The following is a 25529-nucleotide window of genomic DNA, read 5'->3' as shown; positions in this document are numbered from 1 at the left end:
GCTGAAGATGTCTTCTGAGCCTCAATAACAGTGAAACGTCCCCTCAAACTGAGAAATTCTACATTATTTACTGAAGCAGCATTTTGCAGGTGGAGCTACTTTCTACTACTTTATCCCATAAGAACCCACGGTGACACACGTGTCACACGTCAAAATTTTCCTAAAACATGAAATAATCCGTGTTCTCAACGCCCAACGTGACACATTATGTAACATTTGAGATCTTGGACAGTAGGGGGTGGTGTTCTGTGTGGTCTATTTAGTCTGTCTTATGTCCCCCATAATTTTCCTAAAAGCAGAAATGGGTCCGGGTTCTTATGGGTTATATACAGTTAGCTAGTTTAGTCCAGTGGTGCCCAACCTAGGGGGCACCACTAAATCTGAGGGGTCGTCAAGGAAACACAAAATGTTTTTAGACCTTAATCTTAATAATGTTTAATTTTACATCTTTAGACTTCGACTGGTTATTTCAGTGAAACCATGTGAGAAGTTTAGAAGTAAAAACACTTCAGTGGAAGTTTTAAACTGGTTAATTATTTTATTAACTTGTCACATTTTTTAATGTAAAATCTTAATGTGAGAACAGCTGTCGAGTAAATGTTGTGCAGTCAAACATGCAAGATTTCCTTCTGAAGTGCAGCCGAGTAGAAGTTTAAAGAAGCATAAAATATGAATACTAAAAGGTACAACTACCTCAGAATTGCACAGTACTTGAGTAAATGTACTTGATTACTTCCCAACACTGTTCCCGCACATTAAACTTGTGACTTGTGTACGCTGCGACTGATGCCGACTGTTCACCTCAAAAGAACACATCAAGCAGGTAAAAAGTGTGATTTATTTTATTTTACAAGACAGACGAGACGTAACGTTCGTTAAGAAACATCAACCGAGTTCACCTGGCAGGTCTTCATTCATTCTGAAGTAAAAACTATTTTCAGTCAGTCAGTTTGCATCTGAATCATTCGTCTCTGAAATAACTGTGTGTTTATCTCACCGTCAGTTTGCTGGAAGCTACGACATCAAATCGTGTGAATTCAGAGCTGAAGAGGGAAAATTGATCAGCGCTCGTTCATTGACTTTACCAAGTTATCGTTGGCTCTTACAGTTTCAGTTGGGTCACAACCTTCAAGCATCAGAGATACGTCTGATGGCGATACAGTTTAGTGGTGTTGATGAGAAACTGAGAGCTACAGACGACAGGAGGAACTGAAGCGTGACTTTAAGAGACAAATCGAGTGAGTTGATGTTGCTGTCGCCCATCGGAGTGGCCTTTTAGAGCGACGATCCTGTTTACATTAGATTTACATTCAGAGCAGGAGCTCCTAACAGAAGAGTTCAGACATCTTTAAACGATACAGCCACACAAACAAGTTTGATTTTTAATTCCTTTAACGGTGCCTTGGTCACTTTTATCCAAACAGGGAGAAAACATTCAAACTTATTTCTCCCTGTTTGGTTAAAAATATTCTCATTAGTGCCACAGAGGCTGAAATATCAGACTGAAATGCTCAGATTTCTTTCACCATTTTCTCCGTTTTACTGAAAGGCCTCCAGCAACCTGATCGCCAACTTCAAGCCTCTGATCAACAGCCTCTCCTTTAAAAACCGACAGTCAACATTAGAGGTGAGGTGCAGCTGGGCCTGTTTCAGTGCCTGATATTCTACTGAAGTAACCAGAGGAAAGATTTTAGAAAGACTAAACCAAAAGTAAAAAAGGCACAAAATGATGATGAGTGCAACGTGGCTGCAGGTGGGAGCGGTGACGTCTGAGTGGAAGTGAATGGTACTGTGTAGAAGCAGGTGTTCTCGGTTGAGACTTGAGGTCCAGCAGCTTGTCGGCTTCATGTGAGACCAGGCGAACCGCAGCAGAAACTCTTCAACGGCAGGAAGCGGCAGAGGCGGCTTACGCCATGCTGATGGAAACAGAGCAGAAGGAACGGTGAAACCACGGGGGGGGCATTTAAAGGCTCCTGTTCCTGTAACTGCAATATTAGATTCAACAAGATACGGGAGATGGGCGGTTCCTCCAAATGAATCAGTTTTAGCTCCTGGGAAACGAGGAAAGCAGGGAGGCAGCAGTGAACAAACCGACGCTCTGCTCTGTCTGTGAAGCTGCAGGTTTCACAAGCAGGAGGACAAATGGTTCTTAATGTGCAGGAACCAGAACCAAACACACCGAAAACAGGCCAGGAAGCCAAACTCATCAGGTTTTAATAACACGAGACTATAAAAATGTGTTTACATTTCATTTATGCCACAAAGTGTGTGTGTGTGTGTGTGTTTTTGGCGGCACATTTCAGACTTAAAGGATAACTTTGGTTTTTTACAACCTGGACCTTATTTGTAGCATTACATACGACCATTTACTCACCCAGACAACTTTGGTGGCATTTGGAGTCGTTTTGAAGAAATTAGCCCCAGAGGAGCGGCACGTATATCCGTATAATGCGAGTACTCGGGGCATCCATGCGCAGCCTCTATATAACGCATAATCTGCAGAAACTCGTTCATATTCCAATATTTTGTTATGATATGCTGGTGCTATTCCCCTCTGAGCCCGTGGTGGCATGTTATCAACATCCGGCGTCTCTAGACAACTACCTCTGACGTGGATGATGTCATTACCGAACGCCGGGCGCTGCGAGCAGCCAGCCACAACACAGCTGACTCTGACTCGGCTACGAATACGCAACAACGAACCATAGCTGTGCCAAACTACAGCTGAACTAGCCGACCGCCGGCTCAGAGAGGAATAGCACCAGCATATCAGAACTAAATATTGGAATATGAACGAATTTCTGCAGATTATGCGTTATATAGAGGCTGCGCATGGATGCCCCGAGTACTCGCATTGTACGGATATACGCGCCGCTCCTCTGGGGCTAATTTCTTCAAAACGACTCCAAATGCCACCAAAGTTGTCTGGGGGAGTAAATGGGCGTATTTAATGCTACAAATAAGGTCCAGGTTGTAAAAAATGAAAGTTATCCTTTAAGTTCAGTTAACTGTGGACAGTTGGTGCAATTGGGGACAAAAGCTGTGTAAGCAGATCTTTGGGTCAGTGGTTATGGTTAATCTCCAGGAAATGAATGGAACTCTATGTAATTTCCCAAAATGTCCAGTGTGTGTGTGTGTGTGTGTGCGTCAGTCACCTGTCGATCAGCGAGTCCCTCATGCTGGTGGCGATGGCGGAGGGCTGCGCCGTGTCGCTGAGTCTGAAGACGCTCTCGATGACGGACAGCTCGGTGCTGGTGGTGTCCAGGCCGCAGAACGCGCACCAGTCGTTGACCACCATCCCCGCCGCGATCACCTCACTGCCCCGGTTCACTGTGCCGGCCTGAACAGGAAGTTCGCTTTACTGGTGTGAAAATGTAACTTTGTGTTTCTTTTGTCTCCTGCTGAAGGAAGTGATGCGTGTTATGTTTAAGCCTCCTCTTCCTGTGCTGTCTCTGATTCGACCAGAACAGTTATTGAAACCCTCTGTTTTATTCCAGTGAGCTAACTTTGACTCTTTATCTCACTCCGTCTCTTCACTCTCTACTTCTCGAGTGGTTGGCTGTTCTGTGATCTTCACCAAACCCCTCCTCCAAACAGCAACGATACCATTCGATTTAAAGAGTCACAGGGAAACGTCTGCTGGAGACGGACTTCAGGTGACTCAGAGTTTGATTATTAGCATTAGCTTACATTAGCTGGTGCAGGGTGAGAATGGAAAGCTGGACGGACGTGGCAACACTAACTAAGGAGGACATCATATACAGAGAGTGAGGGACAGAGTAGCTGTCAGGAGTCCTTCACTAGTCAGCTGTGAGAGCCGAGCCCGAGCCCCTCGACCCGTCGTCCCCTCACTCACCACTAGGGGAACTTGTAGCAGAGACGACAGCTCGTCCTGATCTTCTATAGACGTCTTTGGGTGGACGAGGCCGCCCTGGTTGCTGAATGCGCAGTAGGAGCCGACCAGGACCTGCTCTGCTACCGTCTGACGGAAAACCTCCACCTTCAGGGTGTCTGCGAGGATCTCCTCCGTCTCCTGGAGGGGCAGGAGGAGAGAGAGCATCAACAATGATTGACATGAGTGACACCACCTGCACGACACTGCTCATTTCCCTTTATCACAACCGCACATGAATCAATCAGTATCTGTTATTTATCTGACTGAACTCTTACTAACTGGAGCCCAGCGTCTTTGCTCAGCAACATTTCAATATTTACTTCATGATAATATGAAAGAGACAGTAAGCACATGTGTGAAGACGAAACCTGCAACCAGCAAATGTGTTTATTTTACCTGCTAAATGACTAAAACAACTGGTTATCAAATGTGGAATAAACTTCACAACATAACAAGCTCCAGTCAGGACATACACGTGTTTCCATCAGCTGGTCTGGAGGGAATAAGAACCAACAGCTAATAAAGAAGAAGAAGAAACAAAACCAGTCGCCATCCACGAGGGACAGACGGAGGGAGGTTCTTTTTCACGTTATGGGAGAGAAGAAACAGCTTCTTCTTCCTCCTCTTCTCCTTTCTACTTCTTCCTACTCTTCTCTTTTCTAATGTTCTTCTTTAAAATTCTTTAAAACACATGGATGGAAACACGAGTACTGGCACATCCCTACAGCAGCAGGAAGCCCCGCCCCATTCGCTCGTTATGAGCCCCTTTGTGGGTGCCACTGTTAGCTGAGTGTGAGTGTGAGTGTGAGTGTGTGTGTGTGTGTGTCTGTGTGTGTCTCACCCTGTCGAGGTCGGGGTGGACCAGCGCTACGTAGTCGTTGCAGGCGATGACGTTGCCGAGAGCAGACAGCCGCTCCTCGACTCTCTGGATCCTCACTGCTTCTGGCAGACAGTTTCTGATGTGCTGCAGCTCCTGGTCTGTCGTGTTGTTGGGCACCAGAAGGCCGTGACGGTTACCTGATAGCAAGACAAACAGACAAGTCATCAGGAACACCGACGTGTTGGTCTGTGCTGGTGACGCCTGAAAGCGCCGTGAGACTGGTCACAAATAAACTACGTATCTTGATTTTTTGTTTTTTTTGTTTTTTTTGTTCGGCCTGTTGTATTGACAGGGAGAAAAAAAAAAAAGACTGTGGTGAACTTTTGGGACCAGGGCTGGAAAACAAGGACAGAGGTCATATTCAAAGAATAAAAGAAAAGCTGTTGTGAAGAATCAGAGCTATAAAGATTTCCAGAAGCCACACAAAAGAGCAAATAGATGTAAGCAGTGTGTGTGTGTGTGTGCGCGCTCCAGAGCATTACTCACCCACACACATCCTCCCTATGATGCGACAGCCTGCTATGGAGGCGTGAACCACTGGGATGGTTTCTGACAACTCTCCTTCAAACACGCTGCAGTCACACAAACAACAAGAGCACGTCACTCATTTGAGCTCTGCGTGGAAACCACTGAGGACCTGGACTGGCTGTTCTGTCCTGGACCAGTTGTCAACACACCGCTCATCCAACAGACAAAGGAGTCCTTCGCATAAAATCTTCATTTAGCTCAAACACTGAGATTACATTTAAACAGGACTGCGTGCTGGATCGTTAACATGCTGAATTTCAAAAGACGTCCCCATGATTCTTGAAATGTATTCAATTATTCTGTTATGGTATGCATGTCTTCTTATGGGGAAGGATATCTTTAATCGGCAGATTTTTTAATGAGGTTTGGTATGGATGCAGCCGAATACGGCACATTAATCTGATGTCGATGTTAATGTTGCTGAGTGTGATGGCACTATAGTGAGTCCTGCAATGATCAGCTGATTAATTGATTAGTCAATCCAAAGAAAATTAATCAACAATAACTTTAACAATCGATTGGCTATTTCAGTGACTTTGCCAAGTAAAAATGTCAAACATTTGCTGGTTGTGGCTTCAGACTCACTGCTTCTCTGTCAACTCATCAATCACTCATGAAAATAATAAGTAGACTCATGCATCATGAAAATCATCATTTCTAACTGCTAATTGTAGAAATTTACAGTTGCAAGACCAATCAGTAATTTGTGAACTTGTTGACACATAACAGGTGAGAGTATCATGATTGAAAGGCTCAGTGGTTCACAGCGAGGATGGAGCAAGGTTCAACACTTTGTGAACACATGATTGGATAAAGGAGATTAATACCTGGACTCAGGAACACTTAAACTATTGTCACAGTTTGACTGTTAATGACTGAATCTGTTTTTGTTGACATTTAGATAGATAGATATACTTTATTTATCCCAAGCTGGGAAATTGCAGTTAATGAAACTTAAAAAACACGACGGGAGCTGCTGCTAGAGGCTGCCACCTGGGACAGCACCAAAGCGTAATGACAAACACCAGACAATAACTAACATTTAGAGTCCAGACTGTTTTGGAATCAGGGTTGTGTGACACTGTTTCTAAATAAAATCAAACCTAGTTTGACATGTCTGCACTGAATTTCTTGGTACTTCTCGGGCACATGGATAATGATATACCCGCCATAAACTAACAACCGGTCTAAATGTTAGTTATTGTCTGGTGTTTGTCAGTAATGAAAGATCCATCAATCGACTTGACTTTCAATCCTGGGTTTAAAATGTTGGTGAAAGAGACAGTACGTTAAAAACTTAACAGTAGAGATATCTCAACTTGAATAAATGAGGTCTAACATAAGAAATAAACCTGGGATTAGACGATCACAGTCACTATCTACCATTACTGGAATAATGATGGTTATTTATTATATTATTAAGAATCAAGATGGTTGTGTTGTCAAAATGAACATGACGAAGCTTGTAATGTTAGAACTCGATCTGTAAATGAAGCTGACACTGAGCTCCCATCACTTACTCTTCACCCTGCAGTCCACTGTGATGACCATGTTGTAAAGTCATGTTCCGTATTTAGTCTCAGACATGTCTGGACATGTACTTTGTCATCGACAATGACTTGTGCCACTGAGCTGACACACCTCATCTTACATAAAGGCAATGATAAAGATTGCACTCAGGTGACATCAGCCGGCGCGCCGCAGCTCTGGCTAAAGCACAGCGGGCTAATTTAGCCTCCATGCTACCCAAAACGAGTGAATCAAGCTTTTTGCGGCTGTCTGACCTGAATAGAAATCACATGACACTCATGTTAAAAAGTAAAGTCTCACCTGTAGAAGTTCTCTGAGCCGCCGATCGCCACCAAGCAGTATGTGTTAGTCAGTTTGGCGAAGCAGCCGATCTCGTTGTTTTTCTCAAACGATGCTCTCACGGCCATGATGATGGAGAGGAGTGTTAACTTCTGATCCTGGAACAGCACACGTTAACGTTAATAACACTGACATTTGTTCACGGCGATGAGTTGCTGGTTACACAACATATAGTGAGTTTGAAATCGAATAATTTACGAGTGGACCAGCTGTGACAGTCCAGTCGGTCTATCGAGGCTAGCTGGCCAGCTAGCTAGTTTTCTCAAATTTAGCGTTTAGCAGCCAGAGACAGAAAACACGTCACCGTAGCTCAAGTTTAATCGACGGGCAGCTTCGACCTAATACGCAATTAAAATTGACTTTAAATAACTGTTAATATTTAGTTAAAATGAGATTAATTTAATTACCTGAGTATGGTTCGTGAGTGCTCAGCATGCGTACCGATCCTTCAACCCCACGTGTTCACTTCCGCTTAACGTGGTGACGTAGCACGTACCGTGCGTTACAAACGCAAGGAGTCAAAAAGGATGTTGCTCCATCAGCAGAGACACTACACAGGATTTATCCTGTTCAAAATGTGCTTCAAAGATTTAAAACAGGAGTCTGTGGACTGGTCGAGGAAACATGTCTCACTTTACACCAGTGTGTTTATTCCAGGACGTTTGTCACAGAACGACATGATGTAGAATAAACGTTATCACGATCTATTAATGTTGTTTATTTTACATAGGAAACATCATTGTTACAAAGCAAAATGGTCAATGTCAAGAAAAAATGATTTTTCTAATGACCTTAAGGATTGCAGGATTATCACATGTAACAATAACACTTAAAAACAACAACCAGAACTGTCACTGCGATGTAAATGTAAATGCCAAATGTTCTTTGACTGTTGACTTTGACATTCCTCACTGTCTGTTGTAATCTGTGCATACGGTTAAAATCTATAACAAAATAATGATCACAAAGCCCGTCACACAGGTAAGATGAAGCCAACTTTGGAAAATAATTCAGAGAGAAGAAAATTTCAGAATATTAGAAACTAAAAGCAAACTGACAAAAGGACTCATAATTCAAGGTCTTACAAGCTTCAGTCATGTTCAGTTCATTTCTTCATTCAGTTGTTTAATCGGTGACATTATCAAAATATTGATAATAATTTAGAAATAAGCCAATATACAAACAGCAGGTGGTTAATGAGCAGCACTGTATGTGTGCAGGTCTATGTGCAATATGCAGCCTGTTTAGTTTTATATTTGACAACGATGGACAATACATGCATGTTATTGAACAATCTGTGTGAACTGTCATTTGTAGATTTACTCTATTTCATTCTATTCTAATAATCCTGCTGCATTTCAAAGCCTCATATTTGCCTCCATCAGATGTTTTCATACTGCTTTCTCCCATCAGCTGCTCCCCAAATACTTACTTCTAGCCCAGATACTCAGTGTGTGTGTGCGCGTGCGCGTGTCATGTTAAAGAAAACATTTTTTTTTTTAATTGTCTTCCCTTTTCAGCAGTCTGCATAGCAACTGCAGGAGCGGCTGTCCTCCTCCTCTTTCCTGCAGCACCGGGATCAGCACTCGGAGCCAATCACGTCGGCCATTGCGTGTGACGTCTTGTTTGTTGACACTTCCATTAGCTCGCCACCTGTGTGACGTCACTGCAGCCGTTTGGGGAGGGGGGCGGGGACGAACCAGAGCAGAGGAGGGGGGGACAAAGAGCATCCAAGCGAAGTGCGCGGTTTCACTCCTTAATGTTTTTGTCTGCTCACATCCAACATCTGCTTTTCCTGCCAGATGTGAATTAAAATCAGTAAAAAATTTGAAGCAGGTGTATAATAAGTGTCTTATATTTACTTGGACAAGCAGCACAAAAGTGATTGATTCTGAGCTTTGGTTTTGTTAGAGAAACTGGTTCAGGCATGAGGAGGGCTATCAGGTTAACAGTACCATGTCTGATAAAGAGCAATGTGCACCCTCTGTATGGGAAGCATCCATGTCTGCATCGACCACATCGACCACAGGAGTTACACATTGCTACACCTCTGTCCTCATTGGATCTGACTGAGAACTGAGGAGGCGTCGTGGTAGTGGTGTGTCAGGTACAGAGCCATGCCCTAAAGAAAACCCTGCTTTATCATCCATTTTACTGTAAATAGGATCAGAATTTACAAAATGACCATCATGTTGTATTAAAGAAGAGGTGAAACTAGCAACTGAAGCATCAGGTGAGATGTACGGTCATTTTCTCGTAACCTTACATACAATCAGATTTCTTTTTCCAGCCTTTCCCCCTGCTGGCCATTAGAAAGAATGCAGGTTTAAGTCACTTCCACACTGGCTTCACTTTTCAGCCCCTGAGGCTCCATCCACTATTTATACTCTAATTTATACTCTCTTTATACACCAACGACTGTGCCTCAGTACCTGGCAGAGCTGCTAGCATCTCGCGTGGCTGTAGACTCTGACTCTTGAATGATAAAGAATCAAACTTTGCTATAACGCGCGGAGTGGTCCCTCCTGTCACACATAAACGATCTTCGGAGTCAACCGCTTCTCCGACACGTCTGACGGAAACTCTGCCCGGAAACACCCGAGCTAATCGGAACCAACGGCCGACGGAGACGGACGGGTCTTGTGAGTTACGAGGGGGTCGACTAGGTGGGCTAGAATTACTTACACACACACACACACACACACACACACACACACACACACACACACACACACACCTCAGTGGGCGGGGCTTACAGTGTTATAAACATGTCGCGTCTTTTCAGTCACATAAACACAGAGGAGGATTAAAACGGTTTGAAGGCAGTGACAAGGCCAATAGGTTTCTCTAACATTAAATTAACAGTCTTGGCTCTACTTACATCTGATGTTTAGTTTATTTTGTTTATTTCAGTTGAATCTGACAGCATTACAGACAAAAACAGTCAAACCCCAGCCTTCAGTGGTCGTCTTGTTGGGGTTAACTTCCATTAAAGCCTACATGTTTATACTTTGTGCCTTTATTTGATCAAAATCTGCTTTATTGGCCGAGTGTGAACACAAAGTAGGAATCTGCTCTCAGTGCTCTGAGATCAGTTTGCAGGAAGATTTAAAGGCCACACAGCTGAACACAAGAACAACTAACAGGAATAAAGATGGTAGAAATAAACCCTGAACTCTTATATATGTGCATACAAACAGGTGCAGATATATAAATGAACATAAAGAGCACCAATGACTAACAGCAGAGTTTAGAAGTCAAGCGTCTGTTCGTCCTCCGTCAGTCCTGATGTAGTGATGCTCGGTCCTCAGTGGAGGAAGAGTGAAGCCGAGGCAAACTCATCCTCAGCTCGACCGGATCAATACTGCAGACAGACTGTAATTAATCTGCTGGTCAGAGATCATTCATCTTACACTGGGATTGTTTCGTAGTGACTGAACCCCATCCATGCCAGAAGTGTTTCATTCCCCTTCCTGTATCCCGTGAGGCCGTGCAGTCAGTCGGATCTTCCCCTGTCGGAATCAAACTACCAACCATGAAATGGCCATAAAGTCACAGAGGAAGATGAAAGCACAGAGAGGAGGAGGAGGAGGAGGAGGAGGAGGAGGCGAAGAGCAGAGCAGCTGAAGTGAGCCCTGCAGCTGCACTGTGGGCCACATGTAGGCTGAGAGTCCTCAGAGAGCAAAGACAGATTCAGTTCATTTCCAAGCGAAGAGGCCAGCGCTGGAGATAAGAGGGCGCACGAGTAGAAACAAAACAATATCTCAGAGAGGGAGAGCGAGCTATATTTAGCCCGGCCTTCTCCCCGGCTGTGACAGCTGGGAGGGGAAGTGAGGCGGCCGCGCTGAATGCTGATTGAGACGCTCTTAAGTCCATGAATGAAGCGAGTGTAGCTCACATTCACTCGTTATGTGTTACGCTGGAGCTGCCTGGATCAGTCTAATCTAAACTTTGCTCCATAGATCCAGTGGTCGTGTCTTGATCTTGTAGTTGCCTGCACTCTGCTGTGGTTGAAGTTTTAGGTCCGTCCAACAGAAGCTTCCCCTCTAATGTTATATTTAGGTCTGCACTAAAGGTCAGACCCATAATCAAGTTTTATGTGGAAATCATCACGCTAGTGTTAGTTATTGCTTTGCAGTTCCAGAGCCGTAACGCGTTTGTGAGGCAGTTAATTTCTTCTTTTGAACGCCATGCTCCCTGTTTTACTGCCACTCATTACTTCTACTCGTGTATTGGCGCGCTGGTTACGATGTCCGTTTGTCACTGTGCTGTGAAGAAAATCGGTTTGGGGAGTGTGAAAATATTCAGCAGCATTTTGTTCCTGTTTGTTTGAGAATCGTGACAGCAACGTCTCAGCAGCCCACGAGCTCGAGGCTCGTGTATCATGGGCCGAAGACTGTATTTAAAGAGTATAAACATAGGCTTTCTTCATATCACTGGGGAACATTAAGATCTCACACCGCACGACGGAAGCAAATTAGCATTAAAGTCTTTATTCTGGAGGACAGAAGGCAGATGTGTGCTGACAGAAAACTGCAGAGGAAACATTTCTATGTTGAGAAAAAGTTGAAATCTGAAGCTAGACGTCGTCAGGCAACACGTTCTCACTCCAAACTCCTCACATACGAATCACTTTTTAAGACACTGGTGCCCCTTTAGCCTCATTTTTCAACCATATACTAAAAGACCTGCAAGGTCCTGAGCTCGACCCGTCCAACAACCCCATCTGTCCCCAAATGTCTGACTCTCAACTACGTCAGATGACGTGCTGGGTGTGAGAATGAGCTGTCTGACTGACGCCTAGGCCTCACGACCAAGCGTCCGTATGTGAGGAGTTGGGAGTGAGAGCGGGTCGCATCAGGGGGTTCAAATATAAAGCCGGATGTCAGATCATGTCCGTGTCGTCCCACAGTCTTCAGCTTTTAAAAATTACTTGATTTCTATATTCTGACGTATTATATAACTAACTATCTTCCAGTGCTTATGCTGACATCAGGGCGAAACACAACCGCTCAATATTCAAGAATTCCTGTGCAGAACATCTGTGCAGCAGATAAAACAGCAGTTTCCAGTTGTTGTGGGGACATTTCCACCAACTGCAAAGTTAATTGACTGGACCTTGATGTCCTCAGATGGTAGGAGTCAACGGCAGAGAAATAGGTGTGCTTTGCTCATTTCCTCCGCATCTTTGTATAACAACAGCAGACAGCGAGGTGGACTCAGCGGTCAGGTTACCATCTGGACGACGGTCGGCTAGCTGGAGGTGGTGCTGTGTTGCACAGTGACGCAGACAATCACAGAAGAAAAGGCTTTTGCATCAACTTTGCAGATGGTTTTCATGCACTAAAAGCTGAATGACGCACTAACAGAACGGGGGAAAAAAATGCAATTGAATGCATTCAAAAGGCTGATCAGTGTGTGTCACCTACGTCATATTAAGATATAGTTCAAAAATAACAGCGCTCCTGAGGGTTTGTGGGTAGTCAGTGTCCAGTTCATGTGCTCTTAATGTCAGAGTTACTGAAAGGAAATCCACTTTATGTGCTGTAGATGGGAAAAGTCTGACTTGATCATTTTAAAAGAGACACAACAGAGGGAACGGTGTTATTTTTGTCATGTCCCTCAACGATCAGCAGGTGTCGCCATCCTCCTTAACAAGTTCAAAGGACACATTGTTGAGTCATTCACTTCAGACGAGGGTTGATGGATGATCCTGGTCTGCAAACTACATGAAACCGTAAAAACAAAAACTCAGGCAAAAGATATGTTAACGTGACTCTGTTTGAAACTAGAAGGACTTTAAACCAGATGTAAGGAAGCACGTGGTCACTGGAGGAGATTATAACGATGCTTCAGACGATCTTATAGAGGCCCTGCAAAAACAGGCGCTACATTTATTTGTGAACAACTTTCAGTATTAGTAGATGTTCACTTCTTAAATTCTGATATAAAGGAGTTTACTCGGAGCAGTGTCAATAAATCCAGGATTGACTGATGGTTCATGTCTCCCTCTGGTCTACAGGTTGTTCAGAATCCTACAATAATCCTCCACAAGCTGATCACAGTTAATCACAATCACAACTACAATTAGTAGGAACCAAACAACAGAGAAGTAATTAACACGTCTGTCGGGAATGAAAAATGCTCGTGTAAAGAAGTTTGTCAACAAAACCAACCTTTGTTTTTGTTTGAGTCTGTTATTCTCTGATGCAGCCATTCTTTCTTTTAATTAAATGAACTGGTACGACTGGTTGTCAGCTAACTGACCGCTGGCTTTCTACATGTATGCAAACACCTGCGTCTCTGTGCTCAGGTGTGACTTGCTGTGTTGGCGACGGTGGTGATGGGAGGCGAGCAAAGTCATGAGAGGACGGAGCGAGAAGAGGAGACTGAAAAACAGCAAGAATCTGCAAATAGTGACAGCTCAGGATCTGCCTCTTCTGAAGGTACACACTCATACTCAGTGCTCGAAAGTAACAGAGTACATTTACTCAAGTACTGCATTCGTCGACTCTACTATGTCATACTGTCACTCCACCACATTTCAGAGGGAAGTGGACTTCCAACTTGTTTAATACGTCCATATTCTAAACTATATTAAAGGATAATAAGATACAGCACGTTGCTAAAGATCACAGCAGTGGTTCCCAGTCTTTTTGGCTTGTGACCCCTTAAAAACAGTGTCTAGTTTGAGCTCCTTGTCATGTTTCAGGTGTCTATGAGTCTTCTCAGATGAACTTCTCAGATGCTTTCATTAAAATAAGTGTCTGGAGCCCAAAGAGGTCAAATTATACAAGCCAAGTGCCATCTAGTTCCATTATATTCCTGAACTCTGCAACTCACATCAAAACAATCTAGATAGATGAATAATATCACAAGAAACAAATGTATTTTTGATTTTGGGTGAACTGACCCTTTAACAACTCCTTTAAGGATCTAAAAACTTGTGCAAATATACATTCAACATATGTAAGTTTGTGAAGGCAAAGACTTCCATTCAGAATCAATGTAGACTTTAATTTGACTCACCTCCTCCTCAAAAAGTGACTTCATGAGGACGAGGTTTGGTTTCAGAGAGGTCATCTTCGACTCTTTGTCATCCTAGAAATGAACGTCACAGAAAACAAAACGTCACTGCACAGGTTGTGAAACCATCCTGCTGTATTTCACTCCACAGACACCCCAGGAGAGCTCCCCCAGTGCCAGATGGGAAACAGGAGGGTGGACAACATGTGTTTCATGATCTCGTGCACCAACTGGTACTAAACTGGCCCTGGTGCAGCGGGTGAATGAAACAGATTGTGGGAACTGTGGGAGAAGGTGGAGTCTGAATTGGGGTCGGACGATGCATTCACAAATCCACGGAAAATCCAGATTGAAGCCGTTGCTGAAGTCCCACATGCTCGCTGCGCTGTTCCACTGCTGCTCATTAGAGGACTTTTTTGGAAACGCTGTGGTGTTAATGAGTAGTTAGAAGATGAGCGGGGACTTCTTTAATGCTGGCTGCTGCTCATTTGTCTAAACCTTTCACCTGCTCTTCATGACACCTTTCCTGTATCTACTGTTTCTGTACTAATGGGAAAACATCAGAGGGTTTGTTCGGATGTTGAAACATCGGGGGCTTAAAGCCAAGACAACTGCTGACTGTCATAAACAAAGTATTATTACAGCCAAAGTCAAAGAAATCTACTGATTACTGTGTTTGAATGTGTTTCTCTTCATTCTTTGGGAGGTTTAAAGTATATAATAATAATATTTGCTTGGCGGCTGGTTGAAATCCTTCGACTGACAGTTCACTGAATTAATGAGGTCTGAATTTGGGCCACGTCAACCATTTCCACAGTGACGACTGAAATAAAGATGTTTCATGTTTTTCATGTGTCTCATTACTTTCATAATCAAAGTGCAAAAAAAAAATGCTACTGTTATGTTTTTCTCTCTTGTTGAAGACGCCCTGTGGTTTAGTTAACCGGATGCAGCACCTCATCCTGTCCTGTTTGTCTCATGTTTCCTAATGTGATCCCTTTCCTGGACTCTCCATGGTCCCCCATTCCCAGAATATTCACAGGATTTACTAAAACACAAACATCTCTGTCAGAATGTGGTCTGTGAAAGCTGCTTGTTGGGCATCCAAACTCTGCTAAAGAGCATTACATTTATTCAAGTACATTTGTCCTGCAGCTCATCCAGTTTTGCACATTTGTAGCTCTAATGACTCTTGAGATTGACCTTTTTTCATCTGCAAGCTCGTCCCTATCAGGGAAGGTGGGGAATTTAGGGGAACTAAGGGGTTGAACCCAAACGCAGACACAAGGGGCGTAGATATAAATTAACAAATTTATTTAACACAAAGAAAACTAGAGTAAATCTAAACTCAGGGAACTATGAACAAAGACACACTAGGGTAAATAGGTTTACACAGAAAACGAAGACAACACCGGGAAACAATGAATAAACACAAAACACGCAAACTCAACAGAGCAGGGGAAAAGACTAAGACAACATAAGAAACTCACTAACACAAAACGTGGCAGGACTATAGAGAAAGACAAGACTAAGAACAACTATCAATGTATTAAATAAAGAAATAATTTAAAAAAACGCTCCCGAAGGAGGAAGAAACAAACAGCTAACAAAGACCTTAAGAACTTAACAAAACAGAAACAAAAATCACTCCTGAAAACTCGGAGGATAATAACACTATATGAAATAAAAACAAAACCAAAGAACAATCCAACAAAGAACTGAAAATCGGCTATAACTAGCGGTAACCAAAATAACAAAACTAGACTAGACTAGAAAAACTCACAGGGAACACGGCACGGACATGAACACAGACAAACCAAGGGATAACACGGACATGAACAAAGATAACGCAACAAAGAACACTCACTATAGGGCTAGGGCTAGGGCTATGGCTATGGCTATGGCTAGGGATACGCAGACAGCAAGTTGACGCAGACAACGACCTGATGAAGACACAGACTTATATGCACAGGGCAGGAACACTAATGACACACAGGTGAAACACATCAGACAATCACAAGGGCGGGAAAACACAGGAAGTAAAGTAAACAAAGAAACATAACATAAACCTTCAAAATAAAACAGGATGTGACAAAACCCAGACAAAGACAACAGACAAGGGGAAACTTAACAAGTTAACTTAACGACCCTGCACAGCACGGGTCGTGACAGTCCCAACTTTACCTTTTACAAAAAAAACAGTGGGCCATTCAACAATGGAGCTATGGAGTCAATTATTTTGCAGTATGCCTCACTTTTAGCAGTAGAAGCAGTCCGCAGGTTTTGGACTCCCAATCAGAAGCTCTATGCTGTGTCCTTGCTAACATCTACAGACTTCTGAACTACGTTTTCCATCTTCTTGACCACTTTCTCGTCGTCACTCCTCATCCTCACGTCTACGCCTCAGGCTTACCACTCTCACAGAAGCTTTCTCAGAACTTGTTTCTCTTTCCAAAGAGAAAACCTCCGGGCATCGCACCTCAGTAGAGTTTTTAGGTTTTACTCTTCACTCCATTTCTTTCCAGCCCTCAGAGAAAGTACAGCGCAATCTGTCAAACTATCTCCTAGCAGAGAGCTGCAGCAAACACCAGCTGCTGCCCTCCTCGGCTACCTTTCTCAACGAAAGGTGGAGGATGGCTACTCGATTCTGGTCAGGAAGCTATTTCACTCTGCATCAGATCAGCTTCTACAGCAGCCAGACTGTGCATCAAACCTCCTCAGTCGCTTGTATCAGATCAGACACATTGCTCTTATTTTCACATCAAGCTCACACTCAGCTTCATTTAAATCTATTGACTGTTTTGGGGGCCTGTAATTTGCTCAATGGCTTAATTCTCATTGGGCCGGCTCATCAAACCGTTGCTGTCCAGTGACACTAATGGTGAAAAAATGATGATGTTTTTTGATCAATGCCACGGCCAAGCATGAAGTCTGTGAAAGAAATGTGAAAGCTGACCTGAGATAGGAAAACATGGGAAATGAGAGTTTCTCACGGAAACTCCAATTGACACATTAAAATGCCATGAAATTGAAGCAGTGTTGGAAGGCATCAGTATCTACAGAGTCTGTCCAGTCCCATTACTGGGCAGGTGGTTGAACATATTGCACATCACCAGAGGATACGCATGTATATCCCTAAAGGGGTATTTCAGCAAAATACCACAAGGCAGATTTATTATGCACATCTGGTAGATTTATACTGCACATAATCTCACAGATGCCCCCAAAACTGTTAATGGACTTGCAGAAATTAATTTAGTATCAGGGTTTATTGAATGCCAACAAGTATGAAATGTGAATTCAAACTTTTTGCTTTTTAAAAATGATTTTTAGCAGGAAAAAAAAGCCGAGCATTAAAAATCAGCCAGCTGTGAGCCTGACTCCTCTCAGGTTTACACCACGAGGACCTGAAAACAGCAGTGAAACAACATCAAAGCTAACAAGTCAGACAAAAAACATTCTTAATGTGACAAAAGAGCTGCGCTTTAAAAAGAGAAGCCTAAAAAATAACACAGCCTTTGTCAGACAGCAGCTTGTGTGAATAAATACATGTATGGCAGAGTTATGTGATTCAGATTCAGCCTTATTCATGTAAAAAAAAAAAAGATGGTGCAACATGAGAAACATTGATCGATATTATAACTTTTATTGTTATTCTGTCCTTCGATCTGGAGAATAATCATGTTATTTTAGCCAAAATATTTAATCACATTAGGAAAATTGGCACTATTAAAAGTATGTTTGTAACATGTCCACGGATGTTCAGACAACTGTGACTGGAAAATGTGATTATTTGTGATGCTGGCAAGGCTCAAAGTACTGGAGTCACATGCACGACTCAGACACTTCTTTCAAAACAAAAGGCTTCAAGCTGATTTATTACAAAACTCAAGGTGATATTACAAAATAGAACAAAAGGTGTCAAAAATGTACAAAAGAAATACTAAAGTACAACAAAAAGCGCTAAGGATATTCTCAGGAGACAAAACCAAAAACAAGACTCTTTTACAATAATGGAGATTCACGAGGACAAACTGGACTGACTGCAACACAGGGCTGGCACAAGACAATCTGGCACAAGACAAGGGAAACGCAGACATTATATACACGAGGTAACAAGGAACAGGTAGAGACAATCAGGGCGGGGCAGACAATCAGACACGCGGGAAACACCAGGAAGTCAAGGGACTGAAACGAGAGGAGAACTAGTTTTCACAATAAGACAGGAAGTGCAAGACACAGACCGGACAACAGTGAACAACACCTCAACAGATCCAACGAGACATAACATTATTTTCAGGAAAGTTCTGGAGTTATAAGGAGAATAAGGAGATTACAGAATCTTTTTTTCTGTAATTTCTAAGCATTTATGTTCATGTTTATCAGAACTGAACATATCTGCAGGAAGTCACGCTGAATCTAAAAATCTGAGTGTCATGGCTGTGTGTTCAGGTTTGACTGAGTTATGCTCCAAAGAGGAGTGCAAGTTGTCATGCAAATTTACAGTTTGAAAGTTGCTTCGATGAGATGAGTCCAAGTTTAAGATGAATCTCGATCGCAGAGTTCATCTGTCGGTTCAGTAAGCTGCGAGGCCGCTTTGGAAGCCAGTAGGACATTTTTAAAAGTAAGCTTTAACTGCATGAAGATACGTGTTAGACAGTTCAGTGGAAGGAGGAACCTGAATAACTCAAATAATGCATGAGCGTGTGCGTCATCCACTCAATGAAAAACACATCTTAGACAAGAAGTTTTCACTTTTATTGACATTTTATTGTTAACAGAACATGGTGTTATTGGTATATAATTGGCGTGGGACAGTAAAACCAAACCAAACATAGAAAAAAATCTCCGTTCCAGTCATGTTAGCGTTTTAAATAATCAAACCGTCTCATTAGAAATGAAACTGGAATCACAGAATAATCTTCTCAAGTTAACGTAAACATGCCTATCCAATGTAAGCATCGTCATAAAAATGGTAGAACGTTATGTCCAAAGCATAATAATTTCATCTTAAATAATAGAAAGAAATAAAAATACAAAACTTTTCAAAAGCTTTTGTTGGTCGTTCTATTTACACGAGCTGATATTTGATATCCGACTGGAAAGGACGACATGATGACCCTATAAAAAATCCACAAACAAAACGGTGCCTCATTTTGCATGTAAAGAAGTGAGCCAAGGTCAGATTTTTTTCATTTTGATTTTATAATCAACCCATTTAGTTAAAAAGAAAAACCCAGAAGCAAACAAAAGTCAAACTGTATTTACAGAAATCTTCTTTTTGAATTGAATCTCTCTTAAAGCTATATCTGATAAAATCTCCCTACAAGTAGTAGTAGTAGTTGTTGTGATATTATCCAAAGAACTTCAATATATCTTCAAAAAGTCTGCCCAGACTACCTTTGATATGTTTTATTCACCTACGTATATATTTTTTTTTTTAAGAAAAGAGAACGTTAGAAACTAAAGGCAACAACAGGCAAGTTAAAGGAAGACTTAGCCACATGAAGCCACACTCCAAACTCACAGCAACATTTGCCAGAGGTGGATTTAAACTGTTCCGATGCACTAAAAGATGTGAAATGTGATTTTAGTTGTAAAACCAAGTGAGGCAGAGGATCAGCAGTTTGAAGCAGGGATGTTAGACTGACCGTTAAATGTGAAAGAGAGAAAACTGAATCGAAGCTGAGGACAGTTTGAGAGGAATTACTGTAGGCAGGCGTTTTATTTTTTACTTTAAGCAGAGGATAAATCGGCCTCAGTGTCTCAGTATAACTGCATTCACTTTTATTTCTCAGTTTCCAGAATGTACAGGTTCACATTTTTACAGGTCTGTTGCCCACATGAGTATTAAAATAGACTCTGTAATCATTCCTCCTGTTCATAATGTCCATGTCACGCAGAGGAAGTGATAGAGAACGAAATCCACGGTCCCGATCCTGTGCAAAAATCAATTCTACACTTTCTCTGAAGCTGTTGTGATCTTTAGCAAAGATTTACTGTGGAGCTCCGGTTCCTCCACCTGCCCCTCATACACAACCCAGCAGCTTCATTATATTCTGCACGGAGACCCAGAAACCAATCAGGTCTCTGATACCTGGTCCCAGGCTTTCTGTGATTTGATAAAACCCACCACATGTGCAGAACTACTACTGTTTGTTATTTTATTATTATGTATATAATTTTTTTACTGCTCGCTATTTTGATATTTTATTATGTGCTGCTGCACTGCAATTTCCCAGCTTGGGTTAAATGAAGTATATCCATCTATCCATCTATCTATCTATCTAGAATATAATTTAAAAAAGTAAAGGTGTTAATGTTTGACACAGGGCGCCTCTGCAAAGTAAAGTAATCAGATTACACAGAGAGAATAACAGCACCCAGGTATTGTCAGGTATCATATTAACTTAAACTTTGGAGTGAGGAAGACCTCTTCATGAACAGGAGGAAGAATCACAGCATGTGAGAACTGATTCAGCACAGACGTGAAAAGGTGTGAACTCATCCAGTAATAATCTCTTCGGACGGTTTGTGGAAAGAATCAGGTGGTTTGGAAAAAGAAGAGTTTTCTGCTCAGACTGGAAACAGGAAATTATATCAAAGATAGATGTAGATTCATAAGTGGTGACTGGTTTCCAAACAGCTGCTAAAACTTTCCTGACTGGAAGAACTGACGAGTTAAACTGAAGTAAATATTCATGTATACTGTAATCGTCCATATTTGTTGAATTACAACCTCACAGAAAGACCTGCTGTGTAAAATACAGCTGCTCTGGTAAAAGAAGGTTATGCTACTAATTCACTGGAATTAGCTGAAAGCTCACCAGCTGAACATTACCACAATTAGTCTTTATAAGCATTTTACATTTACATATCTGTGTGTTTTAGGAAGTTAGAAAACTATGGGAGATAAAATAAGAATGTAAAAATAAGGAGATTTTCACAGTAACTCCGACTCAGAAGGTGTCTGAATTCACTGTCATGCAGATGTCACCCCTGTTTGGGAGTGGCCATGTCAGATAACTAAGTCTACCTTTAAAGGCAACTCACTGTTGTCCAAAGCCACCAGAACATGAGCAGACCTGGGACAAAGAGACCCCGAGGTGAAGGTACCACGTGAGATCGGCCTCTCGGCTCGTTTCTGAGGAAACTGTGGCGCTCATCTCGCAGTTTTTTTTTTTTTTCTGGACTTTTCCCGCCACAGCAGCAACCAAACTCCTTCCATCCTCTTTTGAACTGAAAGTAGCGCTCGCATGATGGATGTGAATGACCAAAGAGGACGAATGACATCGAGAAAGACACAGATTGAGTTGTGGCAGGTGAGGACTCGGTTTGTCCCAGGTCGGCGAACACGTACCACAAAAGAGGCAAATTTTCAGAGGACCCTTTGCCCTCCGTGACCAGTAAAGAACCAGTTGAATAAATAAGAATCAAACAGAAAAGCGGCGGACAGACAGTTTCCACCACACTTTAAAAATCTCATGTATGTACACATATTTTGTCTTTGTGTGTGTTCCTTAAGTAATATGAATAAGTGACGATAAATCACTACAGTATGTTTTCTTCACGTCCCCCTCGTCCCCCTCCACAAACAGACATCTGCTGAAATACACTGTACTTCTGTAAACTGCTAGTTTCTGTAAATCTCAGTAAATATATACACAGGGGTGCCATCTCTTTAGTACAGAACAAACACTTTAAATGTATCTGAGTAAAGTTTTTTTTAGGTAAAACATGATGGAAAGCTCACCATCCCTCTTACTAAAATCCAACAAATTGCCTTCTCTCATTACGCAGTGCAGGCCACTCAACAAGCCAACCTCCACAAAGTGCCCTTTAACAGAACCACGGTAACCTGGTGAGGATGATGTGAGAACAGGAGTCATTCGTCGTCAAAGCAACGGCGAGGCGGCAGGAGCCTCAGCGGTTACAAAAATCAAGCAACCAGCCGGAAAGTTGCCGTCTTTAATGCCCAAAAAAGGCGCTTTAAAAATCAGCACGAGGAACTGCATGAGAAGCGCTCTTCTCTCCCTCAACGTCTACTGCTGAAGTGCCGCGAAGCAAGGCACTTAATCCCCAATTGCATCGGTGCAGCGACTCGGCGGCGTGCAACACATAAGGAGATGAACGGCGGCTTAATCTGCCTGCACACCTGCTACTGTAAAACCTACAGCAAGTACCTGATAGCAACAGTGAAGTTAGTGATAATCCTGTGTGCCAGTTATTGTCCACACGTCTGTCATTTACATTATGAACGAGCACCGAGAACAACGACGATGGCGAGAGTGAGTGAGTGAGTTCAGAGAGGTCATTATCACACGAGGGCGTGTTGAAGTGCGATTGAAACCCCTCGTTAGCTCCATGAAACTCTCGTTTCCCATCATCCCTCCTGTCAAATCACAAAACGCTCCGCTGACCGCAAACCTGCCTCACAACTCGCCAGAGACGCCACGCAGCTGAAAACCACTGCGTCCGAACGCCACGTGACACCTACCCTCGCCTGCTCTGTTTGGTCTGAGAAGCAGAGAACCTGAAGTGTTTCTCTGCAAAGTTTTAGCTCAGAAATAAACAACAGAAACAGTTTTACAGCTTGAAACCGCAGAGTGAAAATTGAGGAAGACAATCAACAAACGCGAACATGCACAGTGGCGTCAAGATAAACAGTCCAGAGCTGCAGCTCTCAGCGCCATTATCGCCCTGACGACACATCCCAGTCTCCATTTTCCTTTTCAGTTCACACGACCAGCTAATCACCATAGAAGGGTTTCATTCCACAATGATGGACCGCCTCCTCGCAGTTTATCAATCAATATACCGATACATGATTTATTGTCCATATCAGCGTTGATCCTGAGAGTCAGTGAATGTTTGATTCCCGTCACACACACTGAATATTCACATTCTGTATGTGACCACAGCTGAAATGATTAATCGATCGATTGACAGCAACTATTTAGCACTTGTTGGTTCCAGTTTCTCAAACGTGTTCATGTCAATTTGAGCTCTCAATCATACAAAAAAAATTGATAAATCAAGAAATTAATCAGAATATGAATCAATAATGAAAAGATTTTTTAGCTGCAGCCCGGCATGTGAGCCATAGTTTCACCCACATGCTCGATTACCTCTTTTTGGAAGGTGTCCAATATTAATAAAATTTGTTAGAATGCAGATTTTTCTCTTGAATTGAGCCGATCAGTCAGTCCGCCTCCCTCAGGCTCAGGAAACAGGAAGAGGAAGAGTTTCTCTTTGGACTGACGTTCATGTTTCCACACAAGCCTTCCAGCAGAGTCTGAGCAGTGTGCATGAGCTTAGAAGCAAAATGAGCAGAATGTCTTATTCTGTGTTTATTGTACACCCTCAAGGAACAAACGTACGTTTTTTCCCCCCACCAAGCCGAAATAGCGCTGCAGGATATCGAACGACATCGATTTGTGCTGAATGCTGCGTGTGCTGAATCGCTCCCGACAGCAGCGAGTAATTGCGAGGATATGCGGCGAGAACACATTCAATTACTGCAGGACAGCGAGCTGGGTGAATAAGGTACAAAGCCGAGGGAATGGGAACAAGGACAGAGGGAGATGGAGACCCAGAGAGGTGCATAGACAGACATTACGTCCTCTTTTAAATGTATGGAATCTAAAGCAGCCTTGAAATGACATAGAGAGACTTTCTGCAACCTGCTGCGTTATTAATGTGCACTGGAGTGTGGATGTACATACAGTGTGGACGGTTGAGTTAAAACTCTTCAGATACAACAGGGAGGCTGTTTGCATGATGGTGATGCATTCGTTTAAATATCAGAAAAACGGTTCATAATCCCTCTTCAGCCCAAAGAGCAGCATTTAATGTTCAGACAGTCCAGAGAAACACTGACTCAGGATGTCCCAACAGAGAGCCCATCACCTGAGGTGGGAGGCCATGGATGGGGGACTCCAAACCGCCTCTGGGGAGCTGGCTGGCCTCTGAGTGAACCATTATGAGTCATGTTGGAGTTAATGACATTTTAATGAGCAGCTCGAGTATTTAAATAAATTCTGCTAAATTAGAAGTGCAGTGCTGCTGTTTTGGAAGCTATGGTGAGGACTTGAACGTCACACGGAGGTAAGATGACTCATATCTACCTTTCTGCGCATGCATTGCTACATGACCAGCTGGATAAATCGTCTTTTAGATGCTGACACTCCATAATGGCAGCTGCTTTAAACATCCTGTCCAGTAAGAAACAGTGCCAACAGTAAACTGCATGTCATCGATCAGGTTTATAAAACGAGTGATGAGAGAAGAAAAACTCTGGACAGCGTTTGATCTGTTCTATCAATTTGTCTTCCTGAGATTGGAAAAGTGACCATACCTGACCTCCAGGTGATTATATATCATTGAAACAGTTGCCTCTTGCAGGTTGCTGTACTTTAAATCCTTAAATTGATGTTCACAACTTTCTGGTCTTGTCTCACAAAAACAGATAAAACCATTTAAATCATCATTCCTGTAAAGCTGGAAGTGACTGATGCGATAACGCATCTTAGGTTGTTCAGTACACAGAAGTAAAACTGGGTGTTTCACGTCTGTTTGGACATGTTACTGGACAGACTGGAAACTGGTTGGAACTTTTTGTCACAGTGTTAAACTGGTTTAAGTCCTATTTGAAGGACAAGGACAACTTGTGGTCGATTGACATCACATGTTGGAACATACATGGACAAACAGGATATGTGGAGTACCCCAAGGCTCCATTCTCAGGCCTCTTCTGTTTAACGGCTACATGCTCCTATTAGCTCCCATTACCTTAGATGGGCTACTCTAACGCTGCCCTTACAGATCTCAGATCAGACAGCTGCAGCTGATTCAGAATGATGTTGCTAGAGTCCTCACTAAGACCAGGAGAGGCCACAGTGGTGCAGTTCTCAGATCTTTACTCTGATTCGCTGTGTGTCAAAGAATTTACTTTGTTTTAGCACTGGATGGTTTAGTTCTGATCTGCTGCTCCATCACAAACCATCCAGAACTCTCAAATGCTCTGGCATCAGGTCTGCTTACTCTCCCCAGAGTCCAGTTCAGTTCAGTTTCTTTGCACCACACATGGAAAGAAAGTCCCAGAGGACTGGAGGTCTGATCCAGCTCTTATTTCTTATAAATAAGGACATAAAACCTTTCTGTTTAAATATCATGTAGTATAATCTCCATTAATTTCACCTGTTTTATTCTGTTACAGCTTCTATCTTATTTTACTCTTTTAAATCTTATTTAAATATCTTTTCATATTGTCTTTTTATATTGTGTTCCTTTCTTAATGCCTCTTTGTCTTTGAGTTGCCTTGACAGTTGT

General features: G+C 42.6%; 1 protein-coding gene and 1 long non-coding RNA gene across 2 annotated transcripts; one reads left to right on the top strand and one right to left on the bottom strand.

The window, feature by feature from the left end:
- Positions 1-827: 827 nt before the first annotated feature.
- On the bottom strand, positions 828-7644 carry eif6 (eukaryotic translation initiation factor 6). The gene is made up of 7 exons (XM_041953416.1): positions 7580-7644; positions 7134-7270; positions 5262-5347; positions 4737-4912; positions 3857-4033; positions 3156-3340; positions 828-1916 (listed from the first exon to the last, which is right to left on the bottom strand). Exons 2-7 carry the CDS (start codon positions 7238-7240, stop codon positions 1907-1909), a joined length of 741 nt encoding a protein of 246 aa, XP_041809350.1. The 5' UTR covers positions 7241-7270; positions 7580-7644; the 3' UTR covers positions 828-1906.
- A 2083-nt stretch (positions 7645-9727) lies between these two features.
- Positions 9728-15031, top strand: LOC121623179. Its single transcript, XR_006007813.1, has 3 exons — positions 9728-9838; positions 13486-13618; positions 14350-15031. It is a non-coding gene; the product is annotated as an uncharacterized LOC121623179 (long non-coding RNA).
- The last annotated feature ends 10498 nt before the right edge of the window (positions 15032-25529 follow it).

This window comes from Chelmon rostratus, chromosome 2, assembly GCF_017976325.1.
Source record: "Chelmon rostratus isolate fCheRos1 chromosome 2, fCheRos1.pri, whole genome shotgun sequence".
NCBI lineage: Eukaryota > Metazoa > Chordata > Actinopteri > Chaetodontiformes > Chaetodontidae > Chelmon > Chelmon rostratus.
Note: the sequence above shows the minus strand (reverse complement) of the source record. Positions and strands in the feature narration are given on the sequence as shown.

Bases quoted from the DNA above. Each gene is read 5' to 3' on its own strand.
- eif6 (XM_041953416.1), bottom strand. From the start codon at position 7,240: ATGGCCGTGAGAGCATCGTTTGAGAAAAACAACGAGATCGGCTGCTTC. The intron at 4,034-4,736 runs GTGAGACACACA...CTGCCCCTCCAG, and splicing joins TCCACCCCGACCTCGACAGG to GAGACGGAGGAGATCCTCGC. The intron at 3,341-3,856 runs GTGAGTGAGGGG...CTTCCTGTTCAG, and splicing joins TGCTACAAGTTCCCCTAGTG to GCCGGCACAGTGAACCGGGG.